Genomic DNA, 27,662 nt, shown 5'->3' with positions numbered 1-27,662 from the left:
CTTGAAGTACTGTATTTTGCTTGTTCAAAAGAATGGTCGGTCTTTACGTTAGCCCTGAAGTTGAAGATCGTCCAGCACTACAAGATTACTTGCAGGCCAAACATTGACTAAAGTTATCGACTGGGAGACATCATAACTTGTATCCATAATGAAGCAGATAGGGGCAGTAAACTGAGCATGATGGGCTGATCATGGAGAAACATTATTTCCCTTTAGGAGCTCTGGTAGATCATTGGTGTGCATGTCATGTCATTGTATGTGCATGTGTGTGTGCTGTAGTACTAGATGACCCATGTATCACCAATGTCAACGAGGCTGGCCAAACATTGGGAATGCATGCCATCTTATAGCCAGGCCAGTTGGTAGTGCGCGGGCCGGGCCCACTTAGCCTTTGGCCCACTTCACATTAGCAATGATTATAATAGACACCCGTAACGGTACATGCGGTGTCGGCAGAATGCAAAGCACCCGGGACACAGTTCTCCAAGATTATTACCGGTAGTCCGATACCAGTAACGCAGTGCTCAGTAGTGCATGTACTTGGTCCTGGGCAAGAGGGTTTTGTTCTACACAATGTGTGCAGTAAGATCACTTATCAAGAGTCCATTATAGGCTCTGTTGGTGTGCAGTGGTGCTGTATTATTCAACATCACTGTCCTTTTACATATTAATCGGGTTCTTTCAAATAAAGTTTTTGAGTGTACAGGGCAAGTACTAGCAATAATACTAGTAGTAGTAGTAATATGCAAGGAGAACTTTGTGATGGGCACCAGGGTGTACTAAAAGAGTTTTTTAAAACTTTAGTACTCCCTGATGGGCACCGTTCTAGGTATGTGTGAGGAATGTGAAGACAAAGTGAGATAGTACAAGGTCTGTCACATGCTGTATTGTGTTTGTAGAGAATGCACTGTGATGCATGTATGATTGTATTGCAGTAGCAAGTGCGTAGGGGAGACCCAGGCGCAGAGAGCCACACAGTGAACATTTCATATCGAATACTTGAAGTAGTATCAGTTAGGTGGTCGCTCTAGATGAGCATTCTTATACAGGGCATGCCTGGACAAAATCAGTCAGTCAAAATTGACGAAGAAACTCCCTCGACGGGGAGAACAACTCGGAGGCAGAAACACGTTCATGATTATAATCAATATAATTATCATGTTTCCAATCTTCCCATCGACACTCAAGCAGGAAGATCCAACGGAGAAAAATAAACAGATTAAAATACAATGGGTCACTACATGTTAGTGAACAAGACCACAATTCTGTGAGGACTCCTAGTCGTATAGAAGATCCTTGGCAGTGACGTCAGCACTTTGTGAAACTCATGCTGACGCCGACGCTGATCCAAGATTGTCAGTGGCGATGGTGTACAAGTGCACGACTGTTTGCCTGCCATCAGGTACAAGTACAGTAAGCTGCAGGTATCAAGTACAAATGTGATGACGTTGGTATGGTATCATTCCTGGTACAACTGTATTGGCCGGCTTTGCAACAGCGCTCACCAGCAAAGAGTGAGTGAAGTGGGACTCGGGCTGAGACACCATTGCCGTCCAACACGCGCAACTTGTACGAACCCCGCTTGCCCAGTCCATTCGTTTTGGACACTCAGCCTAGGTATGGATCATGGCTTCGAAGAGATCCCTGCTCAGGCTCAAGGTTGCTTAGGCACATGGATCATTGTGTATTGCTCTTCTGAGCCTGCAATACCCATGTGCTTGCCTCAAACACAGTGCGACATGTGATTGAAGTGGATCACCTGATGCTGTGCGGGTAACCATGGTAACTGCCTCGACATGGCCGCTTCAACCTACACACTAGCATGTGCTACTGCCAGCATGCTGTCATCCTGGGTGGGGTGTGAGCTTGGAGATGCAATGGCCAGTCGGAACAAGAGGGTCTCACTGGAGCTCACAGTTACATTCCCGGCCAGCCCACATCAAAAGGGCGGTGACCCATGTTCATAGCATATTCGCAGCAAGGAATAGAAACGTACCTGCCACTCAAAGTTCCTTCGTGAACTTTGCAATGAAGAACCCAATGGTGTCGTTGTTCACACTAGCCGCATTGGAGTGGCAGCCAGCATTGTCCGATGAAGAGGCAGAAGACAGGCTGGCTGCGGCTGCTTCAGTGCTATTGCTCTCAGGATGGTGGCGACATGGGCTGCCAGCTGGTGACGGTGAGAAGCGCTGCACGAGTTCCGCTTGTGCACTGTCCAAGCCATCCACTGTGAAGCCTGTCCCACCAAGGTGAGGCTCCTGGGCAGATAGTATGCACACACAGACCAACAAACCCATGAAAGCAGCATCGATCTGCTAGCAAACAATGGACTGTCAAACTTTTTACTCTAACCAAGGGTATCAGGTAATTTAGACAACAGCAGTGAGAGGCAAAGTCTTACATGCAAGTACTATAGGCGATGTGTAGCTGCTGCTTGAGCAGGTCCATGCTTGCGTCAAGGAAAACACAAGACAGCATTGAAGCAATCATCACAAACGGGATGTCTGGAACGTACCTGCTTTGCGAGTCGCAAACACGGGAACTTAGCCAACGCCCAGGCAACTGCACCCTCGTTCTCGTCCAGTGTTACAGTACATGTACAGTAGACCAGGACACCACCGGGTCGGAGAAGCTCAACAGCCTGCCAACAGTTGTAGAGTATTAAAACAATGCACGTGTTAACAGAATTCATGAACAGGTTGCCGCCTAAAGAGAGAAGACAGCTGCTACGACTACGATTCTTGCAAAACCAGCTATGGTGAAGTGCAAGTCAATGCGTGGAACTAACCCGCTCAAATATCTGACGCTGGTACGGCGGAAATGACTGCAGCTCCTTGAGCGGGATACTGTTACGGATTTGTGGCCTCTGACCCAGTGCACTGCAAGGACCATCTAGAAGAATGCGATCAAACGACTCCGGTGGAAACGGCGGTGACTGCAATGTGGCTGAAGCTGGACGAGAAACAAAACCAAATATAGAAGCAAAGGAAACATGGGCACACGTCTGTAAATAAAAAAATAAAAAAGCATTTTCAAAATTAGGACAGACGACAGTTCAGCATTGCTTGAAGTAAGTAAGTTACTTTCAGCTATAGCGGCCACAGCAACAGTTACAAGTACAGAGGCCTTGATTCTTGAATGACTCCTAGCACAGCAGCATCATGACATCTGAGCCGTAACAATGGATATCAAAATAGAGTACGGTGTGTAAGGCATTCGATTGTGGAAACTGGATCCCGATCCCCGCCGACCAGATCACTTCGATCAGACGAATACAATCGAATGTGCCCAACTGATAATCCGTTTCAAGACCTTAGCAACCGAGTTGCTACATCTCATCCCGTACTATTTCGATGTACCTGTACGCATTATGGTGAACTCTTGACCTAGTGTACGCATATTTCGAGTTTTGAGTCGATACGATGCAAATGAATCCGTCAAATCCGGCTCTGGGAGGTGGGTTGGTCGGATCCGGATCCGTGCGACCGAGATCCAGATTTGTACAAACAAACAGGTCCAAATTTGACAAATCCGGATTCGGGGCTAATGGATTTGTGCAATCGAACGTGCCCTAAAACTCGGGTCGAGAGCCAAGGATTAAAATTACAAAAAGAGAGGACCAAAAGTTTACAAGTTATCTGTTTCGTCCAACACTAACGATTATTTTTTAGGAATGAGTTTGCTCCCACACTGGAGCTCGCGCTATTCCGCCGACTTGACACTTGACACTGGAGAGCACTATATAAGTGGTGCTCTTCAGGCAGAATCTTCCTCACCCTACTCAAGCTCAACTGATGAGGGGTGAATTCTCCGAAACACTGTGTATTGAGCAGGGCGTGGTGCTTTCTTGCAGGTTTGCCGAGTCGAAGGTTCGATGGACTTCTCGTGTGCTCTAGATGGCAGTCGTGAGTTAGTCAAGTGTCAAGTCAAGTCGGCGGAATAGCGCGAGCTCCAGTGTGGGAGTAAACCCATTCCTAAAAAAAATCATCGCCGAAGTCGCAACCACTATTTCGTACTAACGATTATATTTATTAAAAAAAGCTGTTGATAATCGTTAGTGTTGGACAAAACAGATAACTTGCACTTGTAAACTTACGGTCCTCTCTTTTTATAATTTTAAAATAGAGTATGCTTGCCGTAAGGCACCTGGACAGACACATCAGCAAAATCAATCTGTAGTCTGTAGTGTAGTGTGTGGTCTCTTGTCGATAGCCTACAGTCTGCCCATGACTGACTGTACCTGTGGGAGACTCGGCGGTTGGTCTAGCCACCGACTTGCGTGCATCACAGGCATACGAGCGCACACAGGTGATCCCCAGTCGCTGGCAGTTCTCTTCAACGCGCTTCAGACGTGCTGCGCTCTTGTCCAGCGCAACAACAACACCCTGTGCACCACGCACGCACACACACACACGCACACACACACGCACACACACACACACACACACAAACACACACACACACAATGTACCACACACACACACACACACACATACACACACACACACAATGTACCACACACACACACACATTGAATTTGAGTGCTACAGTACTAGTAAAGTAGTAGTAGTAGTAGTATAAAATACCACAGGGTTAAAAGTAAAATCAGCGGATGGATAGTGGCTGCAATCCGAAGAAAACTTATAGGTAAAGTTGAAGCATATTTTGGGCTTTTTGGCAAAGTTCAGCAGCTATTTATGGTAAATTCCATACTCGGGAATGATACCGTAGTGAATGCATCGGTATGCAAATTCGGGCAGCAAAAGCTCGGATTGCATGATGCATTGAATCTTGACAGTACGCTAATGCGAAATCAGTCAGCACTGAAAGCGACACAACTTGCAAACATTTGGCAAGATTTATCACATTATAATCTTCTGTCGGCTTGCGATACCAACTGTGCCAACTGTGCCTGTCTGCTAAACAACGACCAATGCACTCACTGTATCATTCATTAGACTGGCTATGTGTGTTGTCTTGCCACCTACAGGGAAACCCAACCAACAAACCGTAGCAACACGACAGTCGACACAGGCAAAGTCAGACACAGACACTCGCAACATGCTGATGCCAATACCGGCCGGCTGTGCTAACACTAGTCCCCAGGGCTTGCCTGCAACATGCCGCTTGTTCAGTATCATAATATTTGAATGTCAATTTGTCAATTTATATCAACACAAATTCCCCAGCACTTAGAAAAAAAATGAATATGACTGGTTCGAGCGGGGATGATCTACTCGAAATCAAGTATCATTGCCTGTTCCTCATTTGTCATTACTCCTGAACTTTTTTGGTGGCTTATACCTTTTGGGCCAGGTTTGCTCTGAAATTACTAATTGCTGATTTTTAGTATGTTCTCTTTCCTTGTTCTTTCCATTTTAGAAATTCGCGCTTCGAGATCTTTGTCCGATAATTTCCATTCACACCCAATCTCTTGGCGCTTTTGAAAATCGTGCTCCGACGAATATTGTGCGAATACTTTCAAAAGTGGCCTTCAGTATGTTCCCAGCAATGCAGTGGGCCAGTTTCAAATGAGTGGCCTGTAAGACTTATCTAGGCCAAGAGAAAGTTTAGGGATGGCCAGCACATGTAGCTGCCAAACGTGTTACAGCCCCCAGGAAGTATAATGATGAACTAGGTCTGTGGGAAACACCCTAGTAAAATAAAAGTTAATACAGTAATAATAATAATAATAATAATAACTCCCAATGTCCTTTCCTAACAGGCACCTGGTAAGTATCTATCTACACAGCTACATGTAGCTGGATTAGACCACCCAGATCCATGCTTACTATTATCACGCGATGCGATAAAGCATTCACGACTGCACGCGGCCCCACAACAACGTATGTGTACCTGGTGCAGCACACATGTCCAAGACGGTCTCTCCCGGCCGCGGTGCTAGTACATGGCACGCCACGATGGACGGCAGGTTCTGCGGGAAGAGCGCGTCGGCGTGAAGTCCACTGAGCGGTGGAGCGGTGAACAGTGGCTGAGTCATGGTGATAGCTACACCACTGAGGTGCACAACAGACACAAGACCAAACACAATGGAAATTCAGTCTGCAAATAGCAGTCCCATTACGGGCATGTTCTGCACCCACGGCCAAGTATGGACGTTGGGCAATCAGATTTGTGGGCTACCTATTTTCTAAAACAGCTGCATGAAGGGAATTCAGTACGAACGGATGTGTCGCTTTGCTGGTGGTGTGCTGTGGCAATGTGTCAAGATCAGCTGGAGAGCGTAGTTATGGTGTTGTGGCTCATGGAAAAACCTATTTCCTCCACAAACAAAACATGGTGACTTTTTTATTTACATTCTAAGGAGTTAATGTGCTCAATAAATTTGGTTCAGTGGAACGAAATCACTTCACGACAATGAGTGGATATACTTGCTTGAAGTATGTACATTAGAGGACAAAAGAAACCGGCACCGTTTGAGTCTAACTTGGAGTCACCACCACTTCATTGCTTGGAGCTCAATTCACAATAATGGACAAGCTGATGGAAGTCACAAAGTGTTGTTTCTAGAGGAAGTAGCAACATGAATGGATGAGAGATGAAGGAGTATAAAGAAAGACCGCACTGGTACTCGCTGTGCACAAACCTGGGTTGTTCGGTGTGGAAGAGAGCATAGCGGCTGATGTCAGCACGGCCATTGCCCACGTACTGCACTGCTCCGTCGAACGGCTTGGTAAGGCCTCGTCTACACAACCCGTTGACGTCGGCGTACACAGACACTGTGTCTCCTTTTTGCACAGCTAGGAGCAAAGGAAAGAGCATCAACGTAAGACTACAGCAGCTGTAGAAGGAAGTGTACCGTTCACTTCCATTCCCGCCTTACATACTGGTGCATGAAGTACATATGCAGAGGGAGCGTGTACATCTTGGTTTGGGCAAAAGTCAAACTTCACGTCCCATGCCCGGGTATAGCTAATGCTATGTCAATGCTTCTCAAAATTCAGCTACAGTGGTGCAATTCTAGTCTGTATGATTGGATCATTGACAATGGGACAGCAAGGTAATAAGCTGCATGGTAGACCAATGCGGTCTGCAGCGTTAACGCCATACAGTGTAAAGTTGTAAACTACTTCGAAGTACACATCGCTGTACTATCCACTTCGGAGAAAGTAATACGGTGGGCAGCTTTTTCAACTTTGTTTGCAACTGTTCACTCAAGCATACCTGTGGAACTGTGCACTCAAGCATACCGTACTTTCCCGAGTAGAAGTCACACCTTTTCACTCTATTAGAAATTCAAGGGCAAAAAAGGGGGTGTGACGCACAATCGAGGATGAATACAGTCGTCCCTCTCTAATCCGGCACTTGTTTATCCGGAACCCTTGTCAACCGGCGCACTTTCTGACGAAACCGATTTTTTTCGTTCAATTCCTACATCTTAATCCGGCACTTGAATTCCGCCTCCGGCAGTGACTTTTTGAAACGAATCGCTCAAACTGCACGTAGTTTGATTTCATAATCCGGCAGTCGTAAATCGCGTACCGTACAGGTGCACTCCTTGCCAGGCCAGGCTAGGCCAGTCTGGTCAATGTTGTCCAGGAGACAACGGCAGTCAACCAACCATACTTTCTTATTTTAGCAAGGAGTAGTGTCCTGCCAATTTTCAGGTGAGTGTGTGTGTGTGCGTGTGTGTGCAAGAGTACATGTGAACATGTTCTCTGTTTTACTTTATCACTTTATCACTGTGTATATTCCCGGAGAACAATTGAGAATATAAAGCCGTGCACCAAATACTTGGGTCGACACGGAAAAACCCTGCGTTTTGACGTACATATGATACATGCATGCAATTGGGTAGGGCCGTGTCAGAGGGCAGGATTTCTTAATCCAGCACCCTCGTTAATCCAGCAGAAAACGCCGTAGCAAAAGGTGCCGGATTATAGAGGGACGACTGTATATCGAAATTATATTGCTCAACAAGAAAGTAATTATAGAAAGTATATTGCTCAAACCTGAAAATGGGGGTGCGACTTAGAATGGGGGAAATACGGTAACCGTGTACCTGTACACTCAAAGCATACCCGTGTAACTGTACACTCAAAGAGTCAAAGCATACCTGTATCCATGGCAAGGACGCCGGGTGCAAAGACGTCAGCGCCTCTCAGTACGGCAACGCCACACTGCAGACCGACGATGACTTGCTTTGTAGCGGGCTCCGGCGCAGGGGAAGTCTTGGGACTGGCTACTACCAACGCATCGTCGAGATGGGGATGCTCCACTACTGACAGGCCAGCGCATGCTGAGTTCACCTTGGCATGCTGTGTGATCAAACACACGTACATGCATCCAAATGAAATAACGGCAAGGAAGGACACAGCTTACAAGCTTCATTGATCACATAGCACATAGCTAGACACACTTTAAAAATAAAATGGGCGTCACTGTTTGACCGCCAGTACTTATTCAATGTATTACAAATCTACTCAAACCTTTTCCATCTTGTAAAATGAGGGAGGGGGTAGCAACAAGCACACCTATCTCCGGCTTCCAAACGCGGCCGTCTTTTGATTGTATCCAGCCGTTCCACCTCCGCAAACTTGCGCAAAGTGATCACAGTCTATACGTGACTAACTTTTGACCAAAGACCCTTTAGCACAGCAGGGTTCTATGTCCACTGCCCCGTTCCAACACAGAATGTCCATTCATTGGATTCGTCCTGATGCAAGCAGATACGACCAACAACCCTTAACCCTTTACTGTCCGATTAAAATGTATACAAGCCCACGCAACCACAAAATCTGAAACTAAAATTAGACGTAACTTTGGTTTGGATTTGACGATTTCCACGATCTTGGGCATCCTGGAAAGGTCTTGACGAGACGAACGCAATGAGCCCACACTCGGCGCCACAGGATGCACTGGTCCAGCGCTGCAAGCCAGGGAACGCGCAAAAGCGCTGAGCTCACGCTCGAGATCGATCTCAATCCACCATGTCACCCCTGTTGCTCGTATCGAGCTCAAATATTTTCGTAGAGACTCCCGGGAACCTACTTTTGAATTTGAATCGGTGTAGCCTTGCCAACAGGTGACGTAAACAGGGAAAATCCCAGCCGTCGACATGCGCGTCGCGCTCTGAACGGACATTTCCCGGGACCAGAATTACGAGTGCGATAACTCAGCAACCGCTCTTCGTATCGCTTCGGGAATTGTTCGAGGCGACAGCTGAGACTTTTCTCTTCGACCTACATATTTCGATTTCTCCAAAAGACCTAGATTTGAGCAAGTTACGATAATTTCAAAATGCCTACCCCATCGATCCCATTGGATCGATGCTTGTATGTACGGACAGTAAAGGGTTAAAGGATATCCGTCATACCTCCGCCAAGAATGACTCGAGCCGAACCTTCGCTTCCGCCTTGGTGATTCGGTGGCTGTTGACGCGTAGCACCGTCCATAACGGAGGCGTAGCCAGCCATTCAGACCACGATGACCACTGCTGACATAGATAAAACACAAAATAATAGTCAATGTGAACTTGAGTTAGGACAAAAAAAATAGGCCTACAAACTCACGGTTGTTTTCTCAACGTACAGCTTGCAATGAAAGTGAAAAATCGCAATGTGCAGTGGTGCCTAAATCCTCTTACTATTTTAAACAGGAGAACAGAACGTACTGGGATGTTGGTTTAGGAGAAGCGCAATTTGGCACTACAGTGGAGATTGGATATAACGAACTTGCATATAACGACAAATCGAGTTTAGCGACAAAATCATGTTGCCCAAATCGTTTAGTACTGTACAGGCAGAAAATTTCGTCGGTCAATAATTTTGTCCAACTCCAAAGAAAGGGAGTTCGTCCGGTTGAAAATTTCGTCCATGGATCATACGAGTGTATAGAAAAGCTGGACAAATCGACATTAGTCCGGCATTTAATTTAGTCCAAAGGTTCCTTGGACGAAAAAGACGAAATAAAATTCCAGACGAATATTTCTGCTTATACAGTAAGTCCTTTACGTCTATTTTAGATCGGGGATAACGACTCTAAAAAAACAACAGATTGAATTTACTGACACTTACCGGTACATACATGTGCATTTCGTCTTGACTAGTGGTCTTTATGTTAGTGATATTATTGTAGTTTTGGCTTTAGTACTGTTCACTCCGATATTAGCACATTCAGCTAAACATGTTTCCTTGACTTATCAACTTTGAAGAATAATTGCTGTGCACAATAACCCAGGGTGTTTCTCTCTGTCTGTCTCTGTTTGTCTGTCAGTCTGTCTGTCTGTCAGTCAGTCCGTCCCTCTCCCTCTCTCTCTCTCTCTCTCTCTCTCTCTCTCTCTCTCTCTCTCTCTCTCTCTCTCTCACATACACACACACACACACACACACACACACACACACACACACACACAAACACACACACACACACACACACACACTACATGTCACAAAGTATACTGACGTGGTGACAAAGATGGGGGTGAAGTAGAAGCTGAGTGACAGCCAACAAAATCATTTTGGACGTCTAACGTGCGATGCGTAATGTTTTAGTGTAACCTATCCTGTGCACCTCTCTTTCTCCTTGTGATTGACATAGCACCTGCGATAGTTGTGTCGGCAGGGTTCATAACACTTCCGTTCTACACTATTCCATTCATGTTGATTTGTCACACATGATAGTTCGTTGAGTGTACACACATTGCGCTAATATCTTCTATAAAACAATATAATTTAGTTCAACCCATTTCATTCAACATCTACCTCTCCTCTGATGAGTTCCCAACATCATAATGGAACGAAACACAGCTTGTCAGGAGCAACTTCTAGCTGTTGTGGAGTGTGACTGGTGCAGTGTTCGTGCTGGTGTCTGCAAGCGTCGTCTGGTCTCGTCTCGTCACAAGAAAAATCTACCATTACTATTTGACGGACCTACTGAAGATTGCACCAACAAACTATTGCTAGTGTTGTTAGTCTCACCGTAATATTCTTTTTTTCCCACTTATTTTATTACACCTCATTGAGTGTTGTAGTTTTACACTTATTGCCATTATTGTTATGGTCTCCGGAGTAATTTTTATCATTCCCTGTAGTATTTTGACAGGAGGGAACGAAACCTTTTAATACGAATAACTGTGTCCTATTGGCTGGCTGTGCGAGAGAATTTGATGCATGCGTACATATTAGATTAATAATATCTAGAACACTTCATCGCTTCTCTTTCAAGTAACTAGTTTACCAACGTATGGAATACAACTACAAGTGAAGGCTGACTGACCTCTTTCTGATCTTGCTGGTGGCATAAAGTATTACGAAGGAACTCCGTCACATCTTCACTGAAGACATCAACACAGCTGATTTCTGCCATGCTCCTACCGTACTACCGGTATGTTGACGGGAGAAAATACTGCAATGCCTTCGCAATTGGCTCGCAGTTCAGGAAGGCTCACTACATGTAGCTCAGTCCAGGTACATGTACTGGTGTGGAGTGAAATTCAAAAGCATGGTGTGGTGAATGAAAAAAATGTGCATGCATATGCAGACCAGGGAGTCGTCAAATATTTGACGACTCCCGATCCCTACTACTACTGGACCCTACAAAGACTTAAGTGTAGTGATGCAAACTGATTTGCTGTAAAAGGATGTACAGTCACGTGCGTAACGGGGAAGCCCCGAGCAAAGGGTGTTTCCCTTCCACGTGCACACACACGTACACATATCCCAGCAGCTACAAGACTTTGTAGAACTGATGTTATTTTTACAGCACACTGTACTGATGCAGATGAGTTGACGCCCCAGATCATTATTGTCAGGCCCCGCAGCCCTGCCTTGTGTTATCTTTGAAGTCATACTCATAGTCTGTACTGTAGTACAATGTACTCAGTTGTTGGTGGACTCTATCTACATGGAGATGTATCTTCATTTATCTGATTATTTTGCTCTCTGTAGAGTTCTGCTCAGTGACCATGTGGAAGCGACCCGACGATCTACAATTTTGTAGTCGGCCATCACAGGAACTGAGCGCAATACAAGTCCGGTATTGTAAGAGCTGGCAGTGTGGGCACAGCTACTGTATTGGTCACCGTTGGCATGAAAGCAACGATGATGCCAGTAATATCTTTCTAAATTAATTAGCTAACCTAGATAAAAAGCGGCCTAACCAGAATTAGATAAATTCCATAAAAGGCAGCCAAAGCCGCATGATCTGCTCAAATGCATCATGACATGTGTTGGCCAGGAGGCATTATTTAAACACGCCATTATCATTTTGAGAAAGTGGAGTGACTTTGAATGTAAATTTAAATGGGCAGTAAAGCAGTGATACATGGAAACCTGTGGTAGCATGCTAAGAAAGGCTGAATGTGAAACACACACATGTCACATGATACTAGAGAGTGAAGCCGGGGTATCATTTTACTTCAGCACACAGCCCTTGCAGTGGAGTTTCTGATTCTTGTACAGGAAGCCTGCGTCGACCAGGCTGGTCGCGCACACGCAGCAACTGAAGCATGTGTTGTGCCACGACTTTCCCTCGTGGCTTGTGTAGTTGCTGTCGCGGCCCTCGCTGGTGATCGGCTTGTCGCAGGCGTTGCAGCGTGGCGCCACCGTTCCCGTGAAGCAGCCCTTGCAGTAGAGCTCGTCGTCCTTGGCCACAAACTCGCCGGTGCTGATCTCGATGCCGCACTGGCCGCAGGTGAAGCACGCCGGGTGGTAGCTGACGTCGTTGTACGTCAGTCCGCCTTCCGGTCCCAGGCGCTGGCCACACTTGCGGCACTTGTTTGCAAGCTTGTCGCCATAGCACTTGCTGCAGTGCGTACCCGTCGGGTGATCGAAGAACTCCTGGCCGGCGAGCGGAGCTCTGCAGGCCGCACACTGGAAGCAGGACTCGTGCCATTTCCGGTCGCCCACGGATACGGCAGGTGCTGAGGGCGAGATGAGCTGATCGCATGCCGTGCAGCGCGCTCCCTTGTCGGCCGTGAAGCACTTCTCGCACCACAGCTTGCCGTCCTCGACCAGGAAGCTGTCCGGATCCAGCTTGCTCTGGCACTTGAAGCAGCAGAAGCACTCGATATGCCACTGCCGATCGCCGTGGCCCAACTGCTCCGCACCAGCAGGTATCATCAGCTGGCAGGCGTCGCACTTCAGCGCAAACTTGTCGCCGTAACACTTCAGGCAGACGACCTGGTCCTTGTACTTGGCATACTCCTCCTTCTCGCTGTCCGTCGCCAGTGGCCGATCACAGCTGATGCAGCAGAAGTGCTGTGCATGCCAGGTCTTGTCCTGCGCCTTGGTGAAGCTGCCGACCAGGATCAACTGCAAGCCAACAGCAGCACAACCATGGAGAATAGGTTCATCATGTACATGTATTCTCAAAATGGGAGCTATGCATCAATATAGAAAAGAAAAAAAGGACCAATACAAGTTACGCTATAATGTCCGCTAACACCACCAGCTACTAAACAATCAGCTCATGCGATAACTTGTAGTTCCTTGGTCCTTTTTCTTTTCTATAAATTTATCCTTGGCTCTCCACCCGAGTCCATTCTATGCATAATCTTCCCGCCATTTAGTTTTGCGGGGCAAGTCCATTTCAGCCACACGCATTGTGATCATGTGACCAGCCCTGCATTAGCCCGTCATCACACTACATTCTCAGACTCCCATTTACGTCTACGTCTACACTACAGTGAAAACCCCCAGAACTGGTGGTCGTGTCATCAGACAGGCACAGTTCTTGACGCATACACACTGTCACGTTTTTGGAGAAATTTTATAATTCAAACGCACGTACAAGGTCACTTGGAAAAAGACTGGGGAGATGCGCAAGTTCATCCAAAAAGTCGCATACCAACCTCCTCCCCCCCCCCCCCCTCTCCCGCCACGTCTACGTTTCCCGTTTCCTCTGCTCCCGTTTTCACCCCGTATACGGATCATCATGACGACCGACTTAAAACTCCTTACGTGGACGTAGACGCAGCGCTTTGTACTGTGGTGTGATGACAGCCTAAACGGCCATGAACTATGTACAGTCGACTAGTCATACTCACACGTACATGTACTAGAGGTGGCTGTACCTGTCAAATATGGGACAAGTTGCCCCGCAAAAAGGCTGCAGCCACGTTTTTATTAATAGGTGCCATTGATGGATGCTTACCATACCAGGCTGTGGAAGTTTTTAAAATGGGAAATAATGGTCTTGACATAGCATCCTTTATCCGACTGTAGTAATCTATTTGTGCTGATCAGACGGGCACCCGGCATGTCATAGGGTGCGTTTGGTTGGTATGATCTAGAACAGGATCGAACAGCTGGTGCACATGGAGCAGCCTCATGTCAACCAAACGGTACTCCAGAAACAGAGCACATTTTTGTGAAAAATGTGCCAAACTTGGTGCATTTTTCAAAATGCGTATGGGTCACCATGGTCACTTTGTACGGTACAACGAATCCAACCCAAAAGCGTATGCACGTGATCATTTGGGACTAAAATCGATGTTCCCGCCAGGTTTCACTGTGAAAAAGTGAAACTGCTCGGTCTGCTCCGGCCTCGAGGCCGGAGCAAGCAGAACATGTTCTGGCCGACCCAGAACAGGTGCAGTCCCAACCAAACGCACTGTTCTGGTGAATCCTGTTCTAGTTCGTACCAACCAAACGCACCCATAGTCACTAACTTCAAGAAATGCGCAAACAGGGAAATTCGAACGCTGCTCGACACGAAAATTCGTTGTCAAGTACAGACGCAGCATCACCGCATTCTTCTATCAGCTCCTGTAATTTGAGCAGCCATTGAATGCTCAGTAGAACAAATAAATATTGTTTTGCTCTAAGTTACATGTAGGGTATGAGGCTTACGTTGAAAGCTTCTCATCGCACACGTACTACGGTTGTGCAAGATAATATTTTCTCCAAGTCCACCAACCCCACTTCCCCAAGTAATGCTTTTAAAAATGCTGGTCCATCGAAATTCACAAAACCTACCTCGTCACAACCGCCACAGCGCGGCTTGGTCAACTCGGCATGATGGCGACCACAGTAGAGATCGCTGTCTGACGCATAGTACTCCAGCTGGCTCAGGAATTGGTCACAGGTCTTGCATGTAAAGCAGTGCGGATGCCACGCCCTGTTGGGCAGGCGGTCAGCCTCGACAACCACTGCGGGCGGCGCAAACCTCTTGTGACACCGATCGCAGCTGGTCTGCAGGTTGGGGACAAAGAGAAAGCGCACCCAAAAACACAGCTTTAAAATTAACAGATGTACTTGTAAATCCTAGCACATACCGTCGTTATACATGCACTTGAATGAAATAGAATGTGCCTTGTACAAGCACTGTGCCAGCTGATTCCGGCCTTGTCACAGTAGCGGCACACGAGAAAAGCAACAGCAGAGACTGGACTAGCTCAGGTACCAGGCTGAAAAGCTGGGTGTTATTTGCTGCAAGAACAGAGCCTGCCATGAGACTGTGAGACAGAAGATCTCCGGCAAGCGTACAGCAGTATGAGCTACAAGTAGTATGCATCTAGGCCAAGAACTTACAACAGAGACTACGCTTCGGACAGGAAGTAAAGGATAAACGAGCTACAAATCAGTTACAGTACCATGTATATTGCAGGTCTTCCACTGTTCCAGTATCGCAATGCACTCAAAGTCATACCTGATTGCTGGATGATGTTGCCTTGCCAATACCATGATTCTGCTGCTCTCTCAGTTGAATGAATTCCTTCAACTCTTCCGTCTGCTCTTTGTTCAAGTTGTTCCCTGCAGCTGGGTCGATGTCATGAGGCGGGTTCTGCTCCTGTCGCCATTTGTTTGACTTTTGCCGTCCATCAGCCGTGTCGAATGGACGGAACTCCAGTGGGATGTCTGCCAGGAACTGGTTGGTCTATTGGAAAGAAGACAAAATTGGGTTTTTTTTACTTCAAATTCTGACTAGGCTCACTGGCCTAAGTTAGTAGTGATGGCCACTACAGTCATAGCATGGCAAGAGGTGTCAAAAGAGCCTACAATAAAGGAGGTGGCAAACTGCCCAAGTGTAGAAACTTTGAAGTGCATGCGTAAGGTAATACACGACCCCGTGATGTAACCTGGGTAATCTGAGACTACACATTATAAGCTCTACACATAGTCCCAACCGGTGTAGGCTGAACACCGAATCCAAGGTTCAAGGAAAGCCTGTGACAGTGACAATGGCAGAGCCAGTGCTGCATTACCACATGCCTGTACTACAGGTGTAGCAACACAGAAATGAAATGTCAGCCTACTGCCAATGCATGGTATGTGGGTGGCCCGGGTAAGACCGCATGCCATCGTATCCTTTCAGTACTAGCCCCTAACGGCCGCACATACCTCATCGGAAGACAGCCCGACCGGAACCCAGGTGTAGGATGACACCACCAGCTGTGTACTGGGCATGTCGAATGCTGCACTGGGACCCGACGCGCTCGCTCCACCATCTGCATGTCCTCCAGCTGCTGCCCCGCTGTCATCGTCAGCTGATGGCGGCAGAAGGCTGTCCAACTCGCTCAGTGGATCTGGCAAGTCACCTGGGTTGAACTCCGGGAAGTCTGCATCGCCTAAGTGCATCAAAACAAACAAACAGGTATGCACTTGTACATGATGATTGATGAATGAGGAAACTGAATCCCAACCAACAGGAGCAGCACTGCAAACCGATCGCTTGAAGACTGTACATGCAGTGCATTTGGGCAAAAAAAAGACTAAGTGCTGCTCGGCTGGTGTGCAAGGAACTGGATTTGATTTTCATACTGCACATGATCTGTGTAGCGGCACTGGGATAGTGACGTTACAGACGAGGACATTTTAGTCTGAAAGCCCATCCTCAAAGGGTACTCAACTGGAACGCTATATTTTACGGAGACCAAACTTCTATTGGATTCTTTCTCAAAATACAGTAGGCTGGTGGTAGCATTGTTCAATCGTGTACACTCACCTGTATCTCCCCCTGCACCACCTCCCTTTCCAAACTCGACGTTGATGCTCGCTGCAGATCCAGCACATTAAAACAACAAACACTGTATGGTGATAACGCCATCAAAAACCCGCCATTCAGCTGAATTCTGTTCGCATTCCACGAGACAAGTCCTGGCTGAACACAAGCTCCACGAAATCCGACCGCGGGTGGGTCAAGTTTGCGACCTGCACCAGTTCACACCCTAGAATTTGTAAGTCTAGGGCCGCACAGCGCCCGGATTTAAGCGAACATTGAGCAGCACTGCGCTAAACAAATTCTAAGCTCTCATTTACAATAATGGGACAGATTTCTATCTTGGCTCTTCACGTAAGCGGAGCGTAACTCTGTAGTTCACATATCCACTCCACTTCGAAACTGCACAGTCACAGCCCGTCACAGCTAAGTTAGATTGTACAGCATCAGTGTCACAGTAAAGCTGCATAGTGTATGCGTAACTATATGTACGTTCCTCTTTGCCTAGACCATACCCCTGTACATGTAACGGAAAAGAGGCTACTGTAAAAGCAGAAATTTTCGGTGGTGTAATATTTTCGGTATTCTCCAAAATCGGCAGTTCGGCGGAGGGAAATTTTCGGTACACCCGCGTTCCAGGTAAGTGTACTAGTACTATACCGACATTTTCGGTGCGTTTTATTTTCGGTAAAAATTTCGGCACCGAAGTTACCGAAAATAAAACACCACCGAAAATTTCTGCTTTTACAGTATGCACATCCAAGTAACAGGTCATGGGCTGATACCGGCAAATCAACGTCCTCTCTCTACAGAAGGGTGAGGTAAGTTTAGGTTTGGTCTTTTGTGCATGGCAAGAGCACCTCATAATAACACAGGAATGCCGGCATAGAAATGCTGCACTACCACACTGACTTACCCCCAGTACTACTTCCATCTGCACCACCAGCACCAGCGCCAGCACCGCCAACACCACCAACACCACCAGCACCAGCGCCACCAGCACCAGCGCCGCCAGCAACACCAGCACCATAGGTACCAGCGCCACCAGCGCCACCAGCACCACCAGCACCATACTCACTAGCACCGCCAACACCACCAACACCACCAGCACCGCCAGCACCGCCAACACCGCCAGCACCGCCAGCACCGCCAACACCACCAGCACCATAGGCACCAGCACTACCAGCACCATACTCACCAGCACTGCCAACACCACCAGCACCGCCAACACCACCAGCACCATAGGCGCCAGCACCACCAGCACCATAGTCACCAGCACTGCCATCGGCACCAGCACCGCCAACACCACCAGCACCACCATAGGCACCAGCACCGCCAGCACCATAGTCACCAGCACCGCCATAGGCACCAACACCACCAGCACCATACTCACCACCACCAGCACCGCCATAGGCACCAGAATTGTCAGCACTGCCATAGGCACCAGCACCACCGACTGCCGCGGCACCACCAACATCACTATCCGCGGCCTTGCTGTCTCCCATGTCCAAACCAGCATTGGCCAGGATCTTATCCACATCGAAGTCAATGTCAATGTCAAAGTCAGATTTGCCACCAGAACTGCCTCCAGCACCAGCAGAGTCTCCTGCTGAAATCCCAGCTGACACGCCGGCTGATGCTCCAACTCCCCCAGCTCCTGCGGATGCTGAGAAGCCTGAATCACTGCCTGGCATATCCGCGGCGTGTTCTGTGTTTCGATCAAGCTGGAATGACACGTGTCGATCAGCACTACCAGACTGATCGGCGTCCCCTGCTCCGGCTGCACCAGCACTGCCAGGACCACCAGCACCACCGGCACCACCAGGACCACCAGGAGGGGGTGGTGGAGGCAACTCTAGGTGTTCGAATCCTGCTGGCGGACGGATAGCGCCTCTGGCATCAGCGCCCGCACCGCCAGCAGCTCCAGTGCCAACACTGCCGGGTCCACTGCTTCCACTGCCTGGTCCTCCCGCTGAGCCGCCCTCAGCAGACGTGTTCCACCGTTTTCCAGAGTATCCACTTGCAGATCCTTCATCACCTGCTGAAGAGCTACTGCCAGCAGGAGGTGCCCATTTCTTTCCAGTTCCAGCTGGCCGTTGTGGCATGGATTCGACCTCCGCCGGAGGTCTGACCCACTTCTTTCCTGTCTTTTTCACTCGAGATGACGGATCGTTTGACTGTGGACCTCGTCGGGCCCCGCTGTTAAAGTCCATGGTGCGCTTCTCTGGACTTCCTTCCTCATTCTCACTGGCTGACTCGCCACCTGAAACTACATCATGCTCCTCTCGCTTGCAGAAGCAGTTACGGCATCGCTTCCTGCAAAGCATGGAATGAGAAGAAAGATGTAGAAGAAAGTGGGAGATAGGAAGGAGAGAGAGAGAGAGAGAGAGAGAGAGAGAGAGAGAGAGAGAGAGAGAGAGAGAGAGAGAGAGAGAGAGAGAGAGAGAGAGGAGAAGGAAGAAACAAAAGGACAGATGGAAAGAGAATGAGGATTAGTGCATTGATAAGCCAACAGGATCACAAGAAAAGAGCGAGTGTCAGTGAAGTGCAGCTGAACTCTGCCATAACTGGTCACGGGTTGTGGTAGTGTGGAAATGTGATTGTGCTGTGCAGAGATCAGCTGCAGTGCCTCATTGTGCTGGCTTTGTGCACCGTCTTACTGAGAGTCTGCAGCAGAAGACCCATTCCGGGATTTCCGTGTGGACTGGTTGCTGCAGCATGGGTGTCATCAAGTACACAAGCAGCAAGACGCACGTTCATCCCTACCTCAATTTTCAGCTCAGCAGAAACCAAGGTCACCGAACCCCAATTTGTCCGTACGTGTATGTACACAACTTTATGACCATGGGTAGCCTAGAGAGCCCTAAACCACAGTAACTTTATGAAGATGGCAGGGAAGAAAAAAATGGCAAGGTCCCTGTATGCCACGGAGTTTGTCCCTCCTAGCAATAGCTGGGTATTTACTTGTACACAATGTGAACGTTCTGATTGCACCAAGTGGTGGCCTTGAGGATGGCCATGGATATGTATCAAGGCCGTCACAGACGGGGCGGCTTGGGCGGCTGAGGCCGCCCCACTTTTTCGGCCTTTTTTTGGAGCACATTACAACAAAGCGCGATGATCCCAGCTTAGCGCAAACGTGACAAATCCTTGTCCCCGATCGTGGTTTGTTGCAGAAAAAAGTCTTTCATTGCAGTTACACTGAAATGGCACCAAATGCCTGGAAATGCTTGCAATTGGCTTCAATTTTTAAATTTTTTCCCGGGGGAGGGTAATGTTTGTCCCCGATCGAAGCGTCTTCTCGGTTTGTTGCAGAATCAAAAAGACTTTCACTGAAATGGCACCAAATGCCCGGAAATGCTTGCAATCGGCTTCAATTTTTGAAAATTTTCCCCGCGGGAGGACCCCCCTCCATGGCCACCCCACCTCCAGAGTCGGTGCGACGGGCCTGTGTATATAGTGGTGGACTTCCCACGTATAACTTATGTACGTACACATTGCAGCCTTCCCTGCATATGTATACTTAGTGGCGGTCTTCCAATGGATAAGGAAAGGTCAGTTTGCTACAACTCTCTCACGAAATGTGAATTTAAAAGAATGCAGATGTGGAAAGGATGTCAGTGGAAACATGTCTGCATACTTGTGATGCGAGACTGATCGGTGTCTCAGTGTCTTGCAGCGTAGCGAGAAGACATTTTCACAGTTTGCATCGAGTTGACATAGTTTGTCTGCGCCTAGTTTAGGGCCTCTCTCCCTCTCCCTCCCTCCCTCTCTCTCTCTCTCTCTCTCTCTCTCTCTCTCTCTCTCTCTCTCTCTCTCTCTCTCTCTCTCTCTCTCTCTCTCTCTCTCTCTCTCTCTCTCTCTCTCTCTCTTTTGCACTTGCTCTTTTCTCAATTCTCCAGTCACGCGGCACTAGTGGCTGTGCAGATTTGGATAATCACCGCAGATTTTCGGCTTCGCTTTGGAGAATCGAATTTGACCAACTTGAATTGAAGCACTGGGAGCAAAATGGTAGTGCTCTGGTGCATGCCACCATAGGATCACTTGCTGGGAAGTTGAAATATACTTGGACGTTGAACCCCCCCGCACTATAGCCTCGGCCTGTCAATAACCATGATAGCTGCACCACTGAGCTGTTGCTGCCTGGCTCAGTGCTATATTTAGCCATGCTAAAACTACAATTATGTCATGTAGCCAGTGCCAGTAGATAGATGCAATATTCAGTGCACTTCAAGAGGCTGGGCCCAGGGAGGAGCTCAACAACAGTACTGTCTACTGTCTGTAAGTCACTAAGTGTATTCAAGGTACTGAAGTACAATCCAACGGGCTGTGTTTAGACTTTAGATCTACAAGACTGTAAACCATGGTAAACATTTTGCAGGCGCTATGTCCATGGCCCAGCCCCACCCTGCACAATCTTGGCCCACCGACACCGTCATGCATGATCTCGGCAGCACTGCACTGAGTCTGTCAAGACTGAGTGAAGCCGGCCAAGTGCCAGTACTCATGCAGGTAAGGGCTAGGCTATGTAGCGTACATACAGTCGACGGTCGATCCAGGATGTAGCCAGCCACTTCTGAGAAGGATAGCCGCACGTGCACAGAACGCGTGCGGCCAGGCCAGGACCAACCAAGCATCCAGCACAGCAGCACCGCCACAACGATCATCATTCGTGTCCATTTTATTATATTTCGCTTTGAAACGTTCAATCACGGAAAATGTTTGCTTCATGCAGGCTAGTAAGTAGTATGCGCATATGATATGGGGCCGAGAACGAAGACGAAAGAATTTTTTCCAGAGACGATTTTTCTATCCAGTCCACGGCGGGCGCGGAATGTGATGACAATTTCCGTCGCTAAACAGTAAACAGTACTGGCTTAGAACAAAACATTTCGCAGCCCTCTTCGGAAATGATCAAGGCGTGGGGTTGTGAAGGAGGACCTGTCATGCACCAAGCGCCATTTTTCAGTACACATGTACACAGGTTATTGCAAAGGAAACCCCGTCGATGACATGTCGAGTGGCTAGCTGCGGTACGTGTACGTGTATGCGGGGGAAACTGGAAACATAAAACCACAGGCACAGATGACTGTGGAGTGTAGTGGTTTTCACGCTACGGGGCCTGGCACCATGGCACCAGCAGTAGCTGCAGTCAACGATTCGCAAGCAATGACAGTAACACCGCTTGACACGGGTACGATGTGCTAGGCTCCCAAAACCAATCCTAATCACAACGTCAACATGCACGAAAGTCTGCGTTCGTGACATGGCACACTGTCACAGACTCAGTAGCTTACCTCCACACGTGTAGCGAGAAGCCATCACATTTTTCACAGGACAGGCATGGCCGACCTTCATCTTTGTCCACGACCATGGCGGCTATCCTAGACTGCTCTGCAATAAAGTACAATCTCTCTCCTGTCCCAGTTCCTGTTTGCACCACGCTACGCGGAGATCTGCTCGCCACAACAAGGAACTGCAGATTTATGTGCTGAAATAAGTGACAACTGCGCCCTTTACACCAGCTAGAGCCAGTACATTTGTCTCAAGGATCGGTCACACACTCACAGACAGACTCAGTAGTAGGAGTGCCAGTGCACTTGCGAGCTACACTGTCACTGTCACAGAGCGATTGTGTCGCGCAGGCGAGAGTGCCAAACCATGTGCGGAAAATGTCTTTTTTGGGCTTGGCTAGCGCACAGTGGCAACATGCTTCGAGTCGACGTCGATAGGACTTGTACTGATCGGGCAACACAGCTGTGATACGATGGAAGACTTCTGCCACCCTGCCTGTCACTTGCACTAGCATCACGGGCTGTGAGTTCAATGATCGATACCTGGATGGGAGGCTACAAAATTGTAGTGCTGCCGTGCGGATCGCGGAGTGTCAGCAGATGACCATGATAGCTGGTGGACCAACTCAACTGGTGGACCTCGTCACTCGTGCTCGCAGGCTAGGAAATCGAGGACGCCAGCACGGTAGATCTACGGCGACCGCGATGCACATACTACAATCATAATACAGTCAGTAGTGGCGTATTCATGGTATTGCTGCACCAGCATTCACCATGTTCACGGCCGGGTCGGTTTCGCTACTTCCCTAGCTATGAGTATGACTCTATGACTCAAGTATGAGTATGAAGCCAATGCATGCAAGGTGTTCTGTCACACCCATTCAATAACACCCACTACTGCCACTGGCGCATGGCATGGCACTGGCGCACCCTTGCCGAAAATATGGCGAGGAAGTCGGAACAGCGGATGCGTAACGTACCGGTAACTAACGTTTATCAAATACTGCATTACTGTATACACTATACTAGCACACCGGTTTCTTTCTGTGACACTCACTCACTCTCGGCTATGTATGTACTCTCTGCATGTCCTGGTGACTAGACTAGACTGTAGACAGGCATCATTGCTGTTTGCAATGGGGTGCCGTAGATTACTTCGAAGTCGGGATATGTCACATGATCAACTGCGAATGCTAGAGTCAGTACTAGAGCCTAGGCAGTAGGCATAGGTTTGCAATAAAATGGTGGATGCACTGACCGTATTATTGTACATGTATTGTTTTCATTTGATACGCCAATATTGGTATTTCGTATGAGTGGCTGTGGGTCCATTGTTTTCACTCAGTAGGTTCGTGTACATGTACTACATGTACAATGATACTGTCGCCCGTATTTCGAGTGCGTGTCCCCTTCAATCTGCCTCCTTGTGGATAACGAAACCACCGCTGCCGCTACTGCTTGTCAGAACTTGCATGAACCCAATTTCCATCTTCCGCCTCCCTTCAGAAAGAGTATACAAGTGCTGTGGTAATTCGTAACAGTTGCAAGTATACTGACTAGTACATGTATGGTTTCTGTTACAACTAGCCGCTACAAACTGCTGCTGATTGATAGAAACGCCTGGACGGGTGGATAAACTACCGTAACTTGGCCATCGAATGCTAATGACAATGTAGCTCTTCGTCTCGTCTCCTGTATTGTCATTTTGCAGGCCAAGGGGGTCGTGGACTCTACGACTGCCTGCCTGGTCATGGTCATTGCCGAATAATGGCGAATATCCATGCCCTGGATAGTGCTACCACGTCTACCTGGTCTACACGGGGCACTACCATGACTACCGCGGAAGTAGTTCTACATGTAACGTTGAACTTTGACCTCTGCGTCACAGCTTGTCATAATAATTATTGTCAAGTCAGACTGTGTGCCTGCTATGCGGCTATGGTCCCATGGATATTGAGTCTTTATTGACTATATCAGGAGGCCAGGGACAGCTGCAACAGGAAGTCGTCATGTCAGATGTACATGTAGATCTACAAGACATAAAAGATCTGCCAACTCCATGGTGTCAAGTGTAGAGGAGACGGCTCGATACCGGGACGTTTTGACAGCCAAATTTGTATAGACCCAAACCGATCATCAGCGTTGATTTTTCACTCGAAATATGTTTGTGGAAGGAAACTGGCATGTTGAAGTTTGCTCTGGGGCCAGAGTCAATCGAACTGAGCCACTCCTTTGTGTTGACCCATTGCCTCCAAGTTGCCCAATTTTTCGCTTCAAAAAAGTTCAAATCAGAGGTGGCTCCAAACCGGACACGTTTTAGAGTGCACGTCAAATTCACTCTGGGTCTGAAATTAGGTAATTGCTATCGCTCCACGACGGCCAGTATAGAGTAACAATAAGCCTTGTGTGTGCTTCCATTAGTTTTGATTTGTATGCGGTGCTTTATTGGCGAGAGGCGAGCCGCTGTTTACCTGCGACAAGAAGTTGATTTTTCGAAAGTCGTAAAACTCAAGTCGCAGTGCGAAGCAACACGTCAAAAACTCACCTGCTTGATATGGCGCTTCTGGTCATCGCAGAGCCATGACATTTTGGCTCGGAGTATAACACATAGTAGTCTCACTGTGACATATGTTTTCTAATCAAAATACCAAGAGAGAAAGTGAATATTGAGTCCGTTCCGGTTTGCAACCGGTGTCCTATTTGAAACCGTCCCCTCTACATGAACAGCTGAGTGACCTTTTCTGTACAGTCACGTACTCTTGCTTTTGTGCATTGCACAGTTGAGCATGCCTGGTGTTCTGGACTTGCAAAGTTGTTGGCCATCTCATAGTCATAGGCTGTGATAGCTCTATCTAGTATCTGCAGGAATAGGCCATAGTACTATATCCGTCGCTCCCTGAAGGGTAGCACAGCCCATGGCTTCAGTGTGTTAACCACTACCTCAGGTCCAATCTCAGCATCATCAGAGGATAGGTCTCCAGCTAGTACAAACGTTACACATTCTCTTTTTTACTGGCAAAGGATCTCAAAGTGGCAAAACAAGTCCAAGTGATTTGACCATGCAAGATAAAGAGAACAAACCCTGCTACCTGTAGACAGTAGTACATACCTGTACATGTACAAGTACATGTATCAGGGGCGTGCTCGGCCCCCCAACTAGGGGGGGGGGGGGGGGGGTGCACGGGAGCCCCCCCCCCGGCAATTTTCTGCAATTTGTTTGCAACCTTTCTTGAATTTTAGAGCATATTTGCATACATTACAATTGCAATTACCCAGATTGAAAATTTTTGGGGGGTGCACGTGCCCCCCGTGCCCATCGCCGAGCACGCGCCTGTGTATCAGTGGTGATGGGGCATGTCACAAGGCGGAGGACATACTGTATGGAAAACAGTGTTCCTGACTGCAACAAGAAACCGGTTGGTAGAGTCCCTGCGGACCCGGTCTTGCTGACATACGGGGCCGGCTTGCATATACCATACTATAGTACATGTATAGTGCACGAGGATGAGGTAAGTGTGTCCATGCCCGACTACTACTGTAAACCAGAAACGTTTGCGCGGGGTAGTTTAGTTCGCGATTAGCGAGCACAGGTACATTTGCGCCTGGAGATGTCTGCGATTGGAATCAATTTCCTCAGTTTCTTTACTACAGTTCTACGTTTCGCGCCGGCTTACTTTTGCGATTTCACACCCATCGCGAAAACCGGGCAGGATTGCGGATCGCAAAGGTTTCCGGGTTTACAGTACTGGATACTGGAGAACTGGTATTCAGTGAAAACTGAAAAGCATGCTGGTATTCTCTGTGAAGCTGCTACGGCCATGACCATACTCACCGTCCTGTACTGTACTAAGGGTAGGTAGGGTTCTTAGAAGAGGGTAAAAGAAAGAGAAGAGGTAAGTTGACCCAAGTTGATACATCATGTCACCAAGAGATCGAGTAGATTGAGTACTAGTACTAGTATCACCAAGAGTACGTGAGCTTCTCTGGAAGATGCACTCACCAAGAGTACATAATTCCCCAGAGTGCGCAACTTCACTGATCAGATCAGATCTGGGACGGCGAAATCCGCGTTGCACGTCATAGTGTGACGTCATGAGTAGGGGAAGTGTGGACGTGGTGGACCGAGTCGACGGAATGACGCAAGTTCGACCCAAAAATGACGTAAATCACGGATTACGCCGTCCCACAACCCCATGCCAGTTGCACAGTCTTCTGGGGGAGTATGGACTGTTGGTATCACGAAGAGACAGATCAGCTCTCAAGGGGTTTAAATAAGCTACCTCGAGAGTGAGAGCAAATTTTACTCTTGCTCCATATTGTACAGTACATCGGTTGTGAAACCATGCTGAGTGAAACCCACCCTGATGAAACGCTAGCACACTGCTCCAGTTCATAGCTCATTGTTCAATCAAGATGGACGTGAGCAGGAGAATAAAGAAGACAGATTGAGGAATTCGTTCGAGCTCCACAATACATGGTATGCAGGTGGAAGTCAAGTTAAATTAATTTTAGTCAGCAAAGATGGAATGCTGCAAAACAGCTAGTACATGTAACGTTACTACTGAAAACATTCCTTCGTTCTGCAATAGTGCACCATAGCCAAAAGCCAGTGCAGCAAACGTGTCACTACTATTTGCAGCAGTGCAGAGAGCAACTGTTCCTCCACTGCTGCACAAGCACTGAGGTGCACAGCAACGTCAGTGCAAGGGCAGCCAGCACACAGTACACTCACTTGTCACTGTCCAGTCAACTACCCATGCCAGGGACCTGGATATGCGTGACGCTGACACCACAGAAGACCTGACTGGGCTTCTACTGATGACGGTACTTGCACATGTAGTTCAGCAAGACAGTCGTTGGGTGACAAATGGATATTTCCAGGTACTAGTATACGTGGTCCATGGGGATTCAGCAGTACATTTCAGCCGAGGAACATCAGTCCCCTATGCAGCCGTTGGCCATTGACATGAATATCTGACCAACAATTCAGTGCTCGACACTACCCGGCTGGGGTCAGCTAGAGGGCGAGAAAGATGAGCCATTCTTCTGGCTTATCACAATCAACATGTCTTCACTTCCGCTGGCACTGCCCTCCACGGCTATAGTCATACAGGCCCTTCTTGCGTTGAGACGTGAGCGACATTCCTGGCATTTCATCACGTCATGAACTCACTCTGTCTTAAGCTATCCCGTTGGTGGTTGCCCTGTAATCTCCTTCTCGAGGGATTGCAGCTGCTTACGCTGCTCTGCTGAAAGCTTGGATTCGTCTACATCCGCTCCGAAGGACGAGCCAGAGCCGAGCTGCTCGCGCATCATCATGACATATTTCTAGATAAACAAGTAGGCATGTCCACACACATACACACACACAGACATGCCGTATCCATCAATACTGACTATTCCCTACTGAATGGATGAATCCACAACGGCAATGCAGCACATGAGTTTGCAATTAAATCATACTCG

The 27,662-nt window shown here is 48.0% G+C and overlaps 2 protein-coding genes across 5 annotated transcripts; both read right to left on the bottom strand.

Annotated features, from left to right (window-relative positions):
• Positions 1-533: 533 nt before the first annotated feature.
• On the bottom strand, positions 534-11,488 carry LOC135805675 (tRNA (cytosine(72)-C(5))-methyltransferase NSUN6-like). 4 transcript variants are annotated; one of them, XM_065319756.1, is made up of 10 exons: positions 11,239-11,488; positions 9,365-9,457; positions 8,078-8,279; positions 6,608-6,761; positions 5,857-6,017; positions 4,944-4,984; positions 4,241-4,385; positions 2,789-2,952; positions 2,516-2,641; positions 534-2,258 (listed from the first exon to the last, which is right to left on the bottom strand). In XM_065319756.1, exons 1-10 carry the CDS (start codon positions 11,326-11,328, stop codon positions 2,004-2,006), a joined length of 1,431 nt encoding a protein of 476 aa, XP_065175828.1. In that variant the 5' UTR covers positions 11,329-11,488; the 3' UTR covers positions 534-2,003. The 4 variants fall into 4 exon arrangements, with proteins under 4 accessions (XP_065175828.1, XP_065175829.1, XP_065175826.1 ...); XM_065319757.1 differs by having other exon boundaries at positions 535-2,258; positions 9,365-9,454; XM_065319754.1 differs by having other exon boundaries at positions 536-2,258; positions 9,338-9,457.
• A 512-nt stretch (positions 11,489-12,000) lies between these two features.
• On the bottom strand, positions 12,001-22,633 carry LOC135805673 (uncharacterized). Its single transcript, XM_065319751.1, has 7 exons — positions 22,200-22,633; positions 17,819-19,218; positions 16,909-16,959; positions 16,305-16,531; positions 15,613-15,840; positions 14,940-15,155; positions 12,001-13,274 (listed from the first exon to the last, which is right to left on the bottom strand). Exons 1-7 carry the CDS (start codon positions 22,274-22,276, stop codon positions 12,375-12,377), a joined length of 3,099 nt encoding a protein of 1,032 aa, XP_065175823.1. The 5' UTR covers positions 22,277-22,633; the 3' UTR covers positions 12,001-12,374.
• Between the last annotated feature and the right edge of the window lie 5,029 nt (positions 22,634-27,662).

The sequence above is a fragment of the Sycon ciliatum genome, chromosome 1 (assembly GCF_964019385.1).
Source record: "Sycon ciliatum chromosome 1, ocSycCili1.1, whole genome shotgun sequence".
Classification (NCBI taxonomy): Eukaryota; Metazoa; Porifera; class Calcarea; order Leucosolenida; family Sycettidae; genus Sycon; species Sycon ciliatum.
The sequence above is the reverse complement of the archived record's forward strand: the minus strand, read 5'-3'. Positions and strand labels throughout refer to the sequence as shown.

Coding starts and splice junctions, on each gene's coding strand:
- LOC135805673 (XM_065319751.1), bottom strand. CDS start 22,276: ATGGTCGTGGACAAAGATGAAGGTCGGCCATGCCTGTCCTGTGAAAAA. Junction 19,219..22,199: donor TTCTCGCTACACGTGTGGAG/GTAAGCTACTGA, acceptor CATGCTTTGCAG/GAAGCGATGCCGTAACTGCT. Junction 15,156..15,612: donor CAACATCATCCAGCAATCAG/GTATGACTTTGA, acceptor CCCAACCTGCAG/ACCAGCTGCGATCGGTGTCA.
- LOC135805675 (XM_065319754.1), bottom strand. CDS start 11,328: ATGGCAGAAATCAGCTGTGTTGATGTCTTCAGTGAAGATGTGACGGAG. Junction 8,280..9,337: donor TCGAGTCATTCTTGGCGGAG/GTATGACGGATA, acceptor TTGATCACACAG/CATGCCAAGGTGAACTCAGC. Junction 6,018..6,607: donor TTCCACACCGAACAACCCAG/GTTTGTGCACAG, acceptor TGTGCACCTCAG/TGGTGTAGCTATCACCATGA.